We start from the raw sequence: 11376 nt of genomic DNA, 5'->3' as shown, positions 1-11376 counted from the left end.
TGTGGCTGAAATAAATCTTTGTATAAAAATTGAAGTTATTGTGGACCACAGCGAACGCTATTTCGTCAAAACTATATCTGAAATGTCTCTGATTACCATAATGAAATGATGTTTTTTCAATAAGTTCAAGTAAACATCTCCTTGAACCTATTGAAATTGAATTTCATTCACATTTCATTTTTGCAATGATATAATTAATTTGTACAATATGAGTTTTCTATGAGCCTGGATTGAAAGATCAATCGTGACAAATCTATCACTAAAAGATAGTGATTGAACTTCTATTGGAGAAATAGAAAAATCCCCTTATCAGCGCTAAGATAATTTGAATTCTCGCTTTGATAATACATAATGTAATGAATTTGATTTGAATTCTATTTTTATCTGTTTTTCTATACTTAAACATGCTGCGGGGGCTCGCACTGTGTTTTTTTTTAACACTTGACATTGAGTCGCCACCATAGCTTTCAATAATTTGTTTCATTTTGATTTCACTGCAGTAATTTTTTGTTACTTGTTAAAAAAAATAATGCACTGGATAAACAAGGTCATTGTAAATAGCTATAAACTTAATTTAGTTGGAAATCATTAACCACCAAATGGAAACTCACAAATTGTTTCTTCTACATGTGCAATCCATTTTGATGGCAATTTAATCTTGCGATGGCGGTTAAAATGTATGTACTTGACCTTAGATTACCAGGTCTATTGAGAAATCATAATTATTGAAATCAAGCATTCAACAACAAAGCGTACATGAAATGTAGCAATTGTTGATGAACTAGAAACGAATTCTGCTTTAACGAAATCTATTGAAAATTTCAGTTCACAGTTAAAATATTATTGAAACGAGAATAAAAATAATTTATATTACCATAAATCAAAGCCAAGACTTTCTCCTTATCCTTACTTTAATGACAGGTTCCCATTCATGTATACAAAAGATTGAAGGATTATGTCAAAAGGTCTTCGTCCACAAAATATAAATCACCTGTGAAAACATCATTTTTAAAAATATAATCAGAAAACAATCGCAATTGAATGTTATATAAATACATACAATAATTGCATTTTTTTCATCAACACTGACTGATGGAAAGACATTTAATAAACATTTTATCTTAATGTTACAATTTTTTTCAATTCAGTGAAATATTACCATAAAATTATAATACTCACAAATCCAAAAACTGTGTATGTAGAAAAAATTATAGATTATTCACACCCACCACACTGAGTAAGATTAAACACTAACCACTTTTGTCACTTATCACGTATTACCCGGTCGCGAAAAAATAGATATCAAAGAATATGAGAAGGGAAAAGATGCAAATAATATAGAATAATGATGGGATATTATTAAATCCACGCGTGTCTTTCGTCACTTTTCCTGTTCGCGAAAAATACACGTAATTAAGATATAGCCCGAATTTCGTTAATGCGAGTAAGAAGATGCTTTGTAATATCAACAAATATCTATCATGAAGATAAACTTCGTCCGTAAAAATATTAACAATGTTTTAGATCGGACTTCTTCCGATAGGTGGCAATCTAAAAAATAAGGACCTGTCTCGGAGCAGAAGAAATCGAATCGAGATAGTCAGCGATCACAAAGTTCTTTTAAATCTTTGAATAATATAGTAAATATACGGTTACATGCATACATATAGGAATAGCACAACACTATTTTCTACAAAATTCAAAAAATTGAAAATGATTTTTTTTTCATCTTACGTTCTGCGAAAGTTCAGAATGAGTTCAAGCGTCTGCCTCGTCTAAATTACGATTCGTTGCTGACTTTGAGCGCCCTCTGATTACTGGAATTGGATTCATATGAAAGAGGCTTCCTATCCTATAGTTATCTTAATTTTTATTTTTCTTTTTTTTTGTTTAACAAAATTACTGAAAAACTAATTATTCGATAGTGCCTGGATTTCTATTAATACCTACCATTGTGCAAAAATAATCGAATGTCAAAAATAGCAACGAATACAAACTTTTGAAATATCTCCATTTTTTTAGGTTTTTTTTCTATTTTCTCCGTCATTTATTAATCCGTTTTTCGGTAAATTTTCCATAGCTCCATAGATTTACGTTTTAAAACAAAAAAATTTCAATTTAGAGAAAAATCATGATATCAAAGTTGTTGCATAAACGCAATCTTTTTTCATTAATAAATATGTAAAAGCATGCAAAAAATAATAACTCGATGATCCGTTATGGCTGCTAAATCAGGTAAAGCTAAAATTAGTTTCATTATTTTCAACGATCCGGTCATCAATCCATTTACGAAGAAGGGAAAATGTTAAGAATTTTTACAATAAAAAATAGCTTGTATAAAAATTAGCTTTTTTCTCAAATGCATTTGTACAATAGTTTATTATATTTTGTACTTTTTTCAGTAGATTGCGATCTACGAATTTTGAATTTTGCGAGTAAATATGATGAAATGACAATAATGTCTATTTAGTTGACTTTGATTAATTTACGAGGATGAAAAAGTATTAATTCGAATTGGTAGCGATACAATAGAACTGCATTACAATAGTACTATTTACGAATTCTTACTTTGCTATTTTTCTTCATTATTTGTAAGCGACATTTACCTGACGTTTCACATTTGGAGAAAAAAGTTTATTAAATGGAATAGTAATAATCCCGATTTATTCACGAAGATAAAAAAGTGTGATCCCTGTCTACAATAAACAAATATAGCTATGTGAAATATTAAGTAAATTTCGAAAATATTTCTATCCATATAAATAGCTCGAACTTTTTCCGGTAGGCGGCGACCTACAAATTTTGTTTCGTAAAAAATATCAGTGAGTGATCTTATTAACAATAATCGGTGATACGCGTGAAGCCATTTACGCAACGACCGTCCTCAGCGAAAGCCGTTAGTAGATTTACAATAAAATATTGTAGTGCATTTTTTTTTCGTTTTTGTAAAAATTTTCTATTCATGCAAATCATGGTGTGTGTATATAGAAACGTGTGGTTTTTTCAGATGGAAACGATCAACAATAATCTCGAAAATCTTAATGTGGTCGGCGATCAAGTCCCGGACACCTCACCCTCTCGCCACCTCGAGGATCTTGCCTCTTCTGGGTCACCAGCTGGACCATCAGCCACAACAGATACAACGCCGAGACCTGTGACAACGGAATCTGAAGATGACCCTCAACCGCGTAATCGTAAGTATTACGAACGAGATCTACGCCACTACAAATTTCATTGTTACTGTCATTAATTTTTTCTTTCATTTATTACGACAGATCGTGGTAAGAGAGCTGGTTGGAGAGTGAGGGAAAACATGCGGATGAGGCTCCTTAATAATCTCCAAATTCGTTCGGTCGATTACATGGTCGCCCGAAATATAAGGGCCATGAACCGTCGTCGCCCGGATAGCGGTGGTCGTCGCGGCAACCGTGGAGGTGCAGCCGGACAATATGACCACACCGAAGGCAAAAATTAAAAAAAAAACGCTCTCAATGATGACATTAAACCATTTCTGAAGAGGCGATAACCATTCAACTCGACTAATAAAAAAGTACCATTCTTTCTGTCTTTCTGTGTGTTTCTTTCTCGCCCCCACCCTTGTCCAATTGTTTAAATAATTGTCTCGCTGAGATGCCTTGCTGAAAAAAAAATAAAATCTTCGCTTTTGATAACCTGAAAGAACGAGGAATATTCCATTATCGAGGTTGATATTTTAAGGTAATTATATTTTTCTACATACTGCATCTCGACATAATATTCTCAACAACTATTCAATCAATGTTATCATTGAATGTGTTTGCAAAAGTGATTTCGTTATATGGATAAACAAGGAAAAGGAAAATGCGATAACTGGTGAGGAATAATAGTAAAGCAGGAAGATTTTGCACTTCGTTGTCTGGCATTACGCTTGCTCCAACTGCTTGGATATAATTGCCTTACTAAAAAACAAAAAAGCTTGAAGCACACCAGCAAATGTCATTACAAGATCCTCTGATTTATCGAACAAAATCAAAGGAAGATCTACTAGCACCGAGGCCTAGGAAGAACAGAAAGCTTAAATTGAGATGCGGTAATGAATACTACGATGCCATATGTAAAGCAGTTTTTAACACCAATCACACCCTATTCCTGCCGTTAGAACCTCCAAATCCATAAAAAAAATGTAGATAAAACTGGATGTGTTTATATAAACAATGTAAAGATTGGTAAGCATTTTGATATATTATTATGTACTCTGTACACTATATATTCTGTACGCTATGTTTGTGACACTGATTCAGCTTGTCGCAGTATTTTTCTTCACAATTAATACATTTGATAAAGTGAAACATGCATTTGATAAAACAAAATAAATCGTGAAAATAAAGCCATAGCCAAAAGTATTACCCTCTTATGTATTTATCAAATTTCATCAAATAGCCATCTCAAGCTAATGTTATATTTCTATATTTTTTGACTATTTCCAAGTTACTTATCCCAGTTACTTCTACTTAGTATTGACACAATTTTTCTTATGGTTATCCTTATGATAACTAAACATTAAATAGTGGTCAAGATTTTCTCCTGTTAAAAAAGAGAAATGCAGTTTTTTGATGAATGATGTACACCAAATGTTTTATGAAATAAAATATTGATCAGAACTACTGGATGAAAATTATCGAGATTCAAGTCTACGCATAGAAAAAAAAGCATCAACACTCCTTCGAACATGCGCCATACTGTACATGTAATTTGCGTTATACAAATTCAATTAGTTTTCAAGTAACTTCCTTCTTCCATAAATATTTTTCAAGTTAAATGTCGAGTATAACTTTTAAATAAAGAGCCAATAGATGGTTGACACAATTCGTGCAAAAAAAATGGTAAGACGTGTTGAAAAATAGATAAATTATTTGGGATTTTTTTATGCTGAAGAAATGTATTAAATAAAATCCCTTGCAATTTTTTTTTTAAGTACATCATTGTTCTCAAAACTGTAATTTTTTCGTATAACGAAAAATCGTTAAAAACCGTCTTTTCAAAATGACCCACTAAAATCATAAAAAGGAGTAGAGAAACAAAATAGAGCTGAATTTGCCCGCTACAAAATCCCAGTTCTTCAATTAGTTCGGGCGATGGTTTTTCGTCAAAATGTTCGATTAATTTTCCGAATCGTAAAAACATACGGGTCACCTAATACTTTGGCCAAAGCAGATGTCTTGCAATCTGAAAATATAAACTAAATTATCATGCATGTCGGCCATTGTTTTGAATATTATGTAAAAATAAATTATTCATTTCAGTTTCCGATTCCTGAGCAATATAGAAGAGCACACATCCCGTCGAAGATGGATCTTTTGTTACTGGTGATAATCGTGTTTTACGATGAGTTTTACTCACGTTGGCCAAAATCAATCCATATGTGTGGCTTGTCGAAACGTCAAGACATCGAAGAAAGTATATTTGGCAGATATTAGCGCTACGAAGAATATTAAAAACGGTGTTTCCCATTTTCTCAGCAATAAGACAGATGCAAAGATTAATCTCGTAAAATATGACGGAAAACAGGTGTAAAGAACTCGCCAGGCCATTATCGTCGTCAGTAACGATGATCAGTCGCACAAAACCGCACATACATATGAACGATACGAAGTTCAAAAATTTTCAGGCTTTCTATGAAAAAACACTTGCTGATGGAAACGTTCAACATAAAAAAATCAGAAAATATTAATTCTCGATGAGAAATGTAAAAAGAAACATAAAATAAATCCCAAGATGAATTCTTCGACCAGCAGCCTTACAAAAAACAAAAATTCTGACGTGCCTGTAATAGCAAAATCACAGAATATCTCCGAAGAGATTTCCGTTCATGAGCGTATTGTATTTCAAACGGCAAAAAATATATTTTTATAAAAAACTAACAATTTGTTGTTTTTATTTATATTGAAAACTTCATAGGACAAAAAAACAAATGAATGATTCTCGTTTCTTTAAAAAAAATTGTTAAATGTTTATGAAACATTACTTTTTGAACATGATTGTATAAAGTGAAAAAATGATTAATGGTCGTAAAATAATGTTTCGAATGATTAACGCTCTCTATAATCTGACATTCAACTATTCCATCCGTTGCTTCATTCTGCGTCTCATTTCTTTATACCTGCAAAAAAAACGATTTTTTCTGTGTTACAGGTAAACTTAAATTTTCTATAATTTTTCTAATTAGCCATGATTGTTCCCACTAGCTTACTTTTCTTTCAGCATTACGATATCTCGCTTTTCTTCGTAATAATGTTGAAGTATACCGTGGCATTTGGCAACTGAGAGATTCAAAAACTGTGTTACGTCCGAACTTATCCCAGGTGTAGACAATTTATCTGTGAGAAATAGCCGCGCTACATTTTCGTGCAGTCCCAAAATTATTCAAACTTCCAACGGATATTCGTCTTCTCTCAATCTCCGTTGTTCTGAAAAATAAAAAATAACCAATTTTAATGTCGAACGAATTGACTTGTTTTGCCCCATTTCTTTGAATTATTAATTAAAGCGGTATTGAAAATAATTGAAAAAATACATTAAAATTTTACCTCCATTATCCCTGACGACGAAAAGAGCAAAATTGTCTGGTTTCGCATCAACTTTGTACTTGTCCAACATTCGATTTGGAACCCCTTAAGTACTAACGAGATTCGTTACCCAAACGGACATTGAGAAAGGTGAAGCAGGGTAAAAAGCTCGTTTCTCTATTATATAAATTCATGTTTATCGAACAACGTTGTCGGAGATGACTTCGAGACTGTGTTCCCCCGCCCGGACGACGTCGAATGCCGTTGAACCTTGTTTACGTCGCAACACTACTCCGTCTAAAAAAACCAAAAAATCATCAACATGCCAATTAAGCCCAAAACTATCATTAAAAAACTCAAAACTAGATTCATGAATAAAAATTTTGCACATCTTGAAAAGTAAAAAAACTTGAAATGAACCATTCTAAAAAACTTCTAAAAGTATTAAACAATTTGGTTTATCTTATCCATCCTGACTAAGTTCAATGAACTATGAGTTGATGTTAAAGGATTTCAGTGAATGTGAAACAATGAATTGGCCCTGTTCGTTAAAATTTGAATCTCTCCTGTTTTGACTGATTATTTGCCAGAATTCAATTTCTTTTAAGGTACTTCCAATCCACTGTCAGTGAAAATAATAATATTATCATCATTTCTGAAGTATAACATTTACTGAATCAGAATCACACCCAGCGCGATGCCTCTGCAGGCAATCAGGCCCGGACATGGAACGATTTAATCCTTTCTCAATCCAACTGTCATCCTGACTTACTGATTGATTTCCAATACTATTTTCAAGACTATCAAAATGCTCGATACGTCGCAGCGTTCCATTTTTGCTTGGTGTACCGCAGCAATTGGGTGTATCAGTGCTCAGCAAACTTTCTATACTGTGATTCGATGTACTTGTTATGCTGGAATCAGATATTCTTGTTTGATGTTTGATGATTTTAACTTTTAATGCTTGTGTTGCCACATCCGTCGCATGTCTCCGGACTCGATTGACTTGACAACGATGGAGTTGCGTTACTGGAATGTGAACTTATCGAGAGAAGATTCTCTGGCATTGTTTGATACAATTTGTTACCATCTTCGATTCTTTCGTTCCACCTGAGAAATTACAATTTTCATCAGCAACAGAATTTTTGTAAAAAAAAAGGAAATTCTATTGGGAAAACTTATCTTACAGGAATTTGGTAATCCACTCAGTGGTATCTCGTACTCCATCGCGTTGCCCACACGTCGTCATTGAGACCGTACGTGAAACTACATTTGTTTAAATTGACAATTCTTTATTACTTCGACACGTACTCAAATCATGATGCTGCAAAATTTAAGAATTGAAAGAATAAATTATTATTCTTACAACCAGAATCACACGGTGGAAATTATGAAGAATAGAAATATGAAAAATTTAAGAATTGAAAGAATAAATTATTTTTATTCTTACAACCAGAATCGCACGGTGGAAATTATGGATGAAAGGTTATGTTGGTTTTGCAAATATTTAAAGGAATGAAAACAAAAGGATTGAAACAGAATAATGTCACAAAACAAATAAAAGGAAAACTCAAGGTGTTTATACGAGGAGACACCAAAAATGTTCGTTCATTATCTTTCAACAATATTGCCTATCATTAAACAACAAAAACTCACGAACCCGTTTGCTATTGCAATAAGCGACCCGCACTGTTTTCAAAACTCTTGACACTTTTTCATAAATTAAAAAATTTTAAAACAACACAACTCGCACCGTTTTCTCGATTTTTTTTTTATAATATATCATTATTACACAGACGATGTGATGAAGCCGACGATGTTATCATAGACTACGTTTAACACGGCCTTCTTATTCCAGTTTTATCAAGAGACTCGGTACAACTAAACCCGAATAAGAGAGCCGTGTTACAGACCATATGAAGCCAGACGTTTAACAAATAAGAAGTTTTATCATCGGCGATTGGTTGGAGCAGATATTTCCTAAGCGGTAATTGGCTATGAAGGGCATCAAGAGGCCCTTGTATGTAGCGGTCAGTACGCGTATATAGAAACGTCAAATCTGTAAATGTTTTAGTAACTTTTGCATAATCTTGAGCCCGTGCAAAGTTTTTTCTCAGCTATTACGCCACCGATCATGGTGATTTTGGGCGCAATCGAAAGAGAATTTATTAATTAGTCTCCAGTTCACTTTTCAAAGCCTTAGATGACTTATGAGCTATGCAATTAAAGAAAATAACATGCCAATTTTACCCCCACCACAGCGAATCGTTTTATTCAGAGAAAGTATAGTCTCGGCGAGAGTCTCGGGCCAGCAGACGACAGGGCTGTCAATGTACTTGTCCCGAGACTCTACCGAGTCTCTTGATCTCCGCTAAAAGTTGGGATTCTCCCATGATTTTCAATTTCAAATAGGTAAAAGGAACTCAAGAAACGGGAAAAAAACCTCACGATCCTGGAGAGAAAGCAAGGCAACGTTTTTTCACTTCCAATTTCGTGAAAAAACGAGTTTTTATCATGAAATTGTATGTTATAAGGCGAAATTCATGTCTCCGCTGGAAATCGACTTTCCACCATGATCTTCAGTTCCAATAGGCAAAAGAAACTGAAGAAACAGGGAGAAATTTCTCATTGCCCTCGAGAGACGCCAAGGCAACGTGTTTTCACTTGCAATTTCGTGAAACAACGAGTTTGGGTTTGTTTGGGTTTGTTTGTTTGGGTTTGTTTGGGTTTGTTTGGGTTTGTTTGGGTTTGTTTGGGTTTGTTTGGGTTTGTTTGTTTGGGTTTGTTTGGGTTTGTTTGGGTTTGTTTGGGTTTGTTTGGGTTTGTTTGGGTTTGTTTGTTTGGGTTTGTTTGGGTTTGTTTGGGTTTGTTTGGGTTTGTTTGGGTTTGTTTGGGTTTGTTTGTTTGGGTTTGTTTGGGTTTGTTTGGGTTTGTTTGGGTTTGTTTGGGTTTGTTTGGGTTTGTTTGTTTGTTTGGGTTTGTTTGGGTTTGTTTGGGTTTGTTTGGGTTTGTTTGGGTTTGTTTGGGTTTGTTTGGGTTTGTTTGGGTTTGTTTGGGTTTGTTTGGGTTTGTTTGGGTTTGTTTGGGTTTGTTTGGGTTTGTTTGGGTTTGTTTGGGTTTGTTTGGGTTTGTTTGGGTTTGTTTGGGTTTGTTTGGGTTTGTTTGGGTTTGTTTGGGTTTGTTTGGGTTTGTTTGGGTTTGTTTGGGTTTGTTTGGGTTTGTTTGGGTTTGTTTGGGTTTGTTTGGGTTTGTTTGGGTTTGTTTGGGTTTGTTTGGGTTTGTTTGGGTTTGTTTGGGTTTGTTTGGGTTTGTTTGGGTTTGTTTGGGTTTGTTTGGGTTTGTTTGGGTTTGTTTGGGTTTGTTTGGGTTTGTTTGGGTTTGTTTGGGTTTGTTTGGGTTTGTTTGGGTTTGTTTGGGTTTGTTTGGGTTTGTTTGGGTTTGTTTGGGTTTGTTTGGGTTTGTTTGGGTTTGTTTGGGTTTGTTTGGGTTTGTTTGGGTTTGTTTGGGTTTGTTTGGGTTTGTTTGGGTTTGTTTGGGTTTGTTTGGGTTTGTTTGGGTTTGTTTGGGTTTGTTTGGGTTTGTTTGGGTTTGTTTGGGTTTGTTTGGGTTTGTTTGGGTTTGTTTGGGTTTGTTTGGGTTTGTTTGGGTTTGTTTGGGTTTGTTTGGGTTTGTTTGGGTTTGTTTGGGTTTGTTTGGGTTTGTTTGGGTTTGTTTGGGTTTGTTTGGGTTTGTTTGGGTTTGTTTGGGTTTGTTTGGGTTTGTTTGGGTTTGTTTGGGTTTGTTTGGGTTTGTTTGGGTTTGTTTGGGTTTGTTTGGGTTTGTTTGGGTTTGTTTGGGTTTGTTTGGGTTTGTTTGGGTTTGTTTGGGTTTGTTTGGGTTTGTTTGGGTTTGTTTGGGTTTGTTTGGGTTTGTTTGGGTTTGTTTGGGTTTGTTTGGGTTTGTTTGGGTTTGTTTGGGTTTGTTTGGGTTTGTTTGGGTTTGTTTGGGTTTGTTTGGGTTTGTTTGGGTTTGTTTGGGTTTGTTTGGGTTTGTTTGGGTTTGTTTGGGTTTGTTTGGGTTTGTTTGGGTTTGTTTGGGTTTGTTTGGGTTTGTTTGGGTTTGTTTGGGTTTGTTTGGGTTTGTTTGGGTTTGTTTGGGTTTGTTTGGGTTTGTTTGGGTTTGTTTGGGTTTGTTTGGGTTTGTTTGGGTTTGTTTGGGTTTGTTTGGGTTTGTTTGGGTTTGTTTGGGTTTGTTTGGGTTTGTTTGGGTTTGTTTGGGTTTGTTTGGGTTTGTTTGGGTTTGTTTGGGTTTGTTTGGGTTTGTTTGGGTTTGTTTGGGTTTGTTTGGGTTTGTTTGGGTTTGTTTGGGTTTGTTTGGGTTTGTTTGGGTTTGTTTGGGTTTGTTTGGGTTTGTTTGGGTTTGTTTGGGTTTGTTTGGGTTTGTTTGGGTTTGTTTGGGTTTGGTTTGGGTTTGTTTGGGTTTGTTTGGGTTTGTTTGGGTTTGTTGGGTTTGTTTGGGTTTGTTTGGGTTTGTTTGGGTTTGTTTGGTGTTTGTTTGGGTTTGTTTGGGTTTGTGTTTTTGTTGTGTTTGATTGGGTTTGTTATGGATGTTGGGGGTTGTTTGGGTTTGTTTGGGTTTGTTTGGGTTTGGTTTTGTTTGTTTGGGGTTTGTTTGGGTTTGTTTGGGTTTGTTTGGGTTTTTGTTTTGGGGTTTGTTTTGGGTTTGTTTTTGGGTTTTTGTTTGGGGTTTGTTTGGGTTTTGGTTTGGGGTTTTTGGGTTGTTTTGGGTTTTGTTTTGGGTTTGTTTTGGGGTTTGTTTTGGGTTTGGTTTTGGGTGTTTGTTTGGGTTTGGA

At 34.7% G+C, this 11376-nt stretch overlaps 1 protein-coding gene and 1 pseudogene across 1 annotated transcript; one reads left to right on the top strand and one right to left on the bottom strand.

The window, feature by feature from the left end:
* Window positions 1–2868: 2868 nt before the first annotated feature.
* Window positions 2869–3567, top strand: LOC122410548 (uncharacterized). The gene is made up of 3 exons (XM_043418750.1): window positions 2869–2896; window positions 3008–3194; window positions 3276–3567. Exons 2-3 carry the CDS (start codon window positions 3008–3010, stop codon window positions 3473–3475), a joined length of 387 nt encoding a protein of 128 aa, XP_043274685.1. The 5' UTR covers window positions 2869–2896; the 3' UTR covers window positions 3476–3567.
* Window positions 3568–5807: 2240 nt separating this feature from the next.
* LOC122410594 (ras association domain-containing protein 4-like) lies at window positions 5808–7810 on the bottom strand (annotated as a pseudogene).
* Window positions 7811–11376: the final 3566 nt, after the last annotated feature.

The sequence above is a fragment of the Venturia canescens genome, chromosome 5 (genome assembly GCF_019457755.1).
Source record: "Venturia canescens isolate UGA chromosome 5, ASM1945775v1, whole genome shotgun sequence".
NCBI lineage: Eukaryota > Metazoa > Arthropoda > Insecta > Hymenoptera > Ichneumonidae > Venturia > Venturia canescens.
The sequence above is the reverse complement of the archived record's forward strand: the minus strand, read 5'-3'. Positions and strand labels throughout refer to the sequence as shown.

What these genes read in the sequence shown, in the direction of transcription:
- LOC122410548 (XM_043418750.1), top strand. Translation starts at nt 3,008, where the DNA reads ATGGAAACGATCAACAATAATCTCGAAAATCTTAATGTGGTCGGCGAT. An exon ending in TGACCCTCAACCGCGTAATC is followed by an intron (nt 3,195 to 3,275) that starts GTAAGTATTACG and finishes TTATTACGACAG; the next exon opens with ATCGTGGTAAGAGAGCTGGT.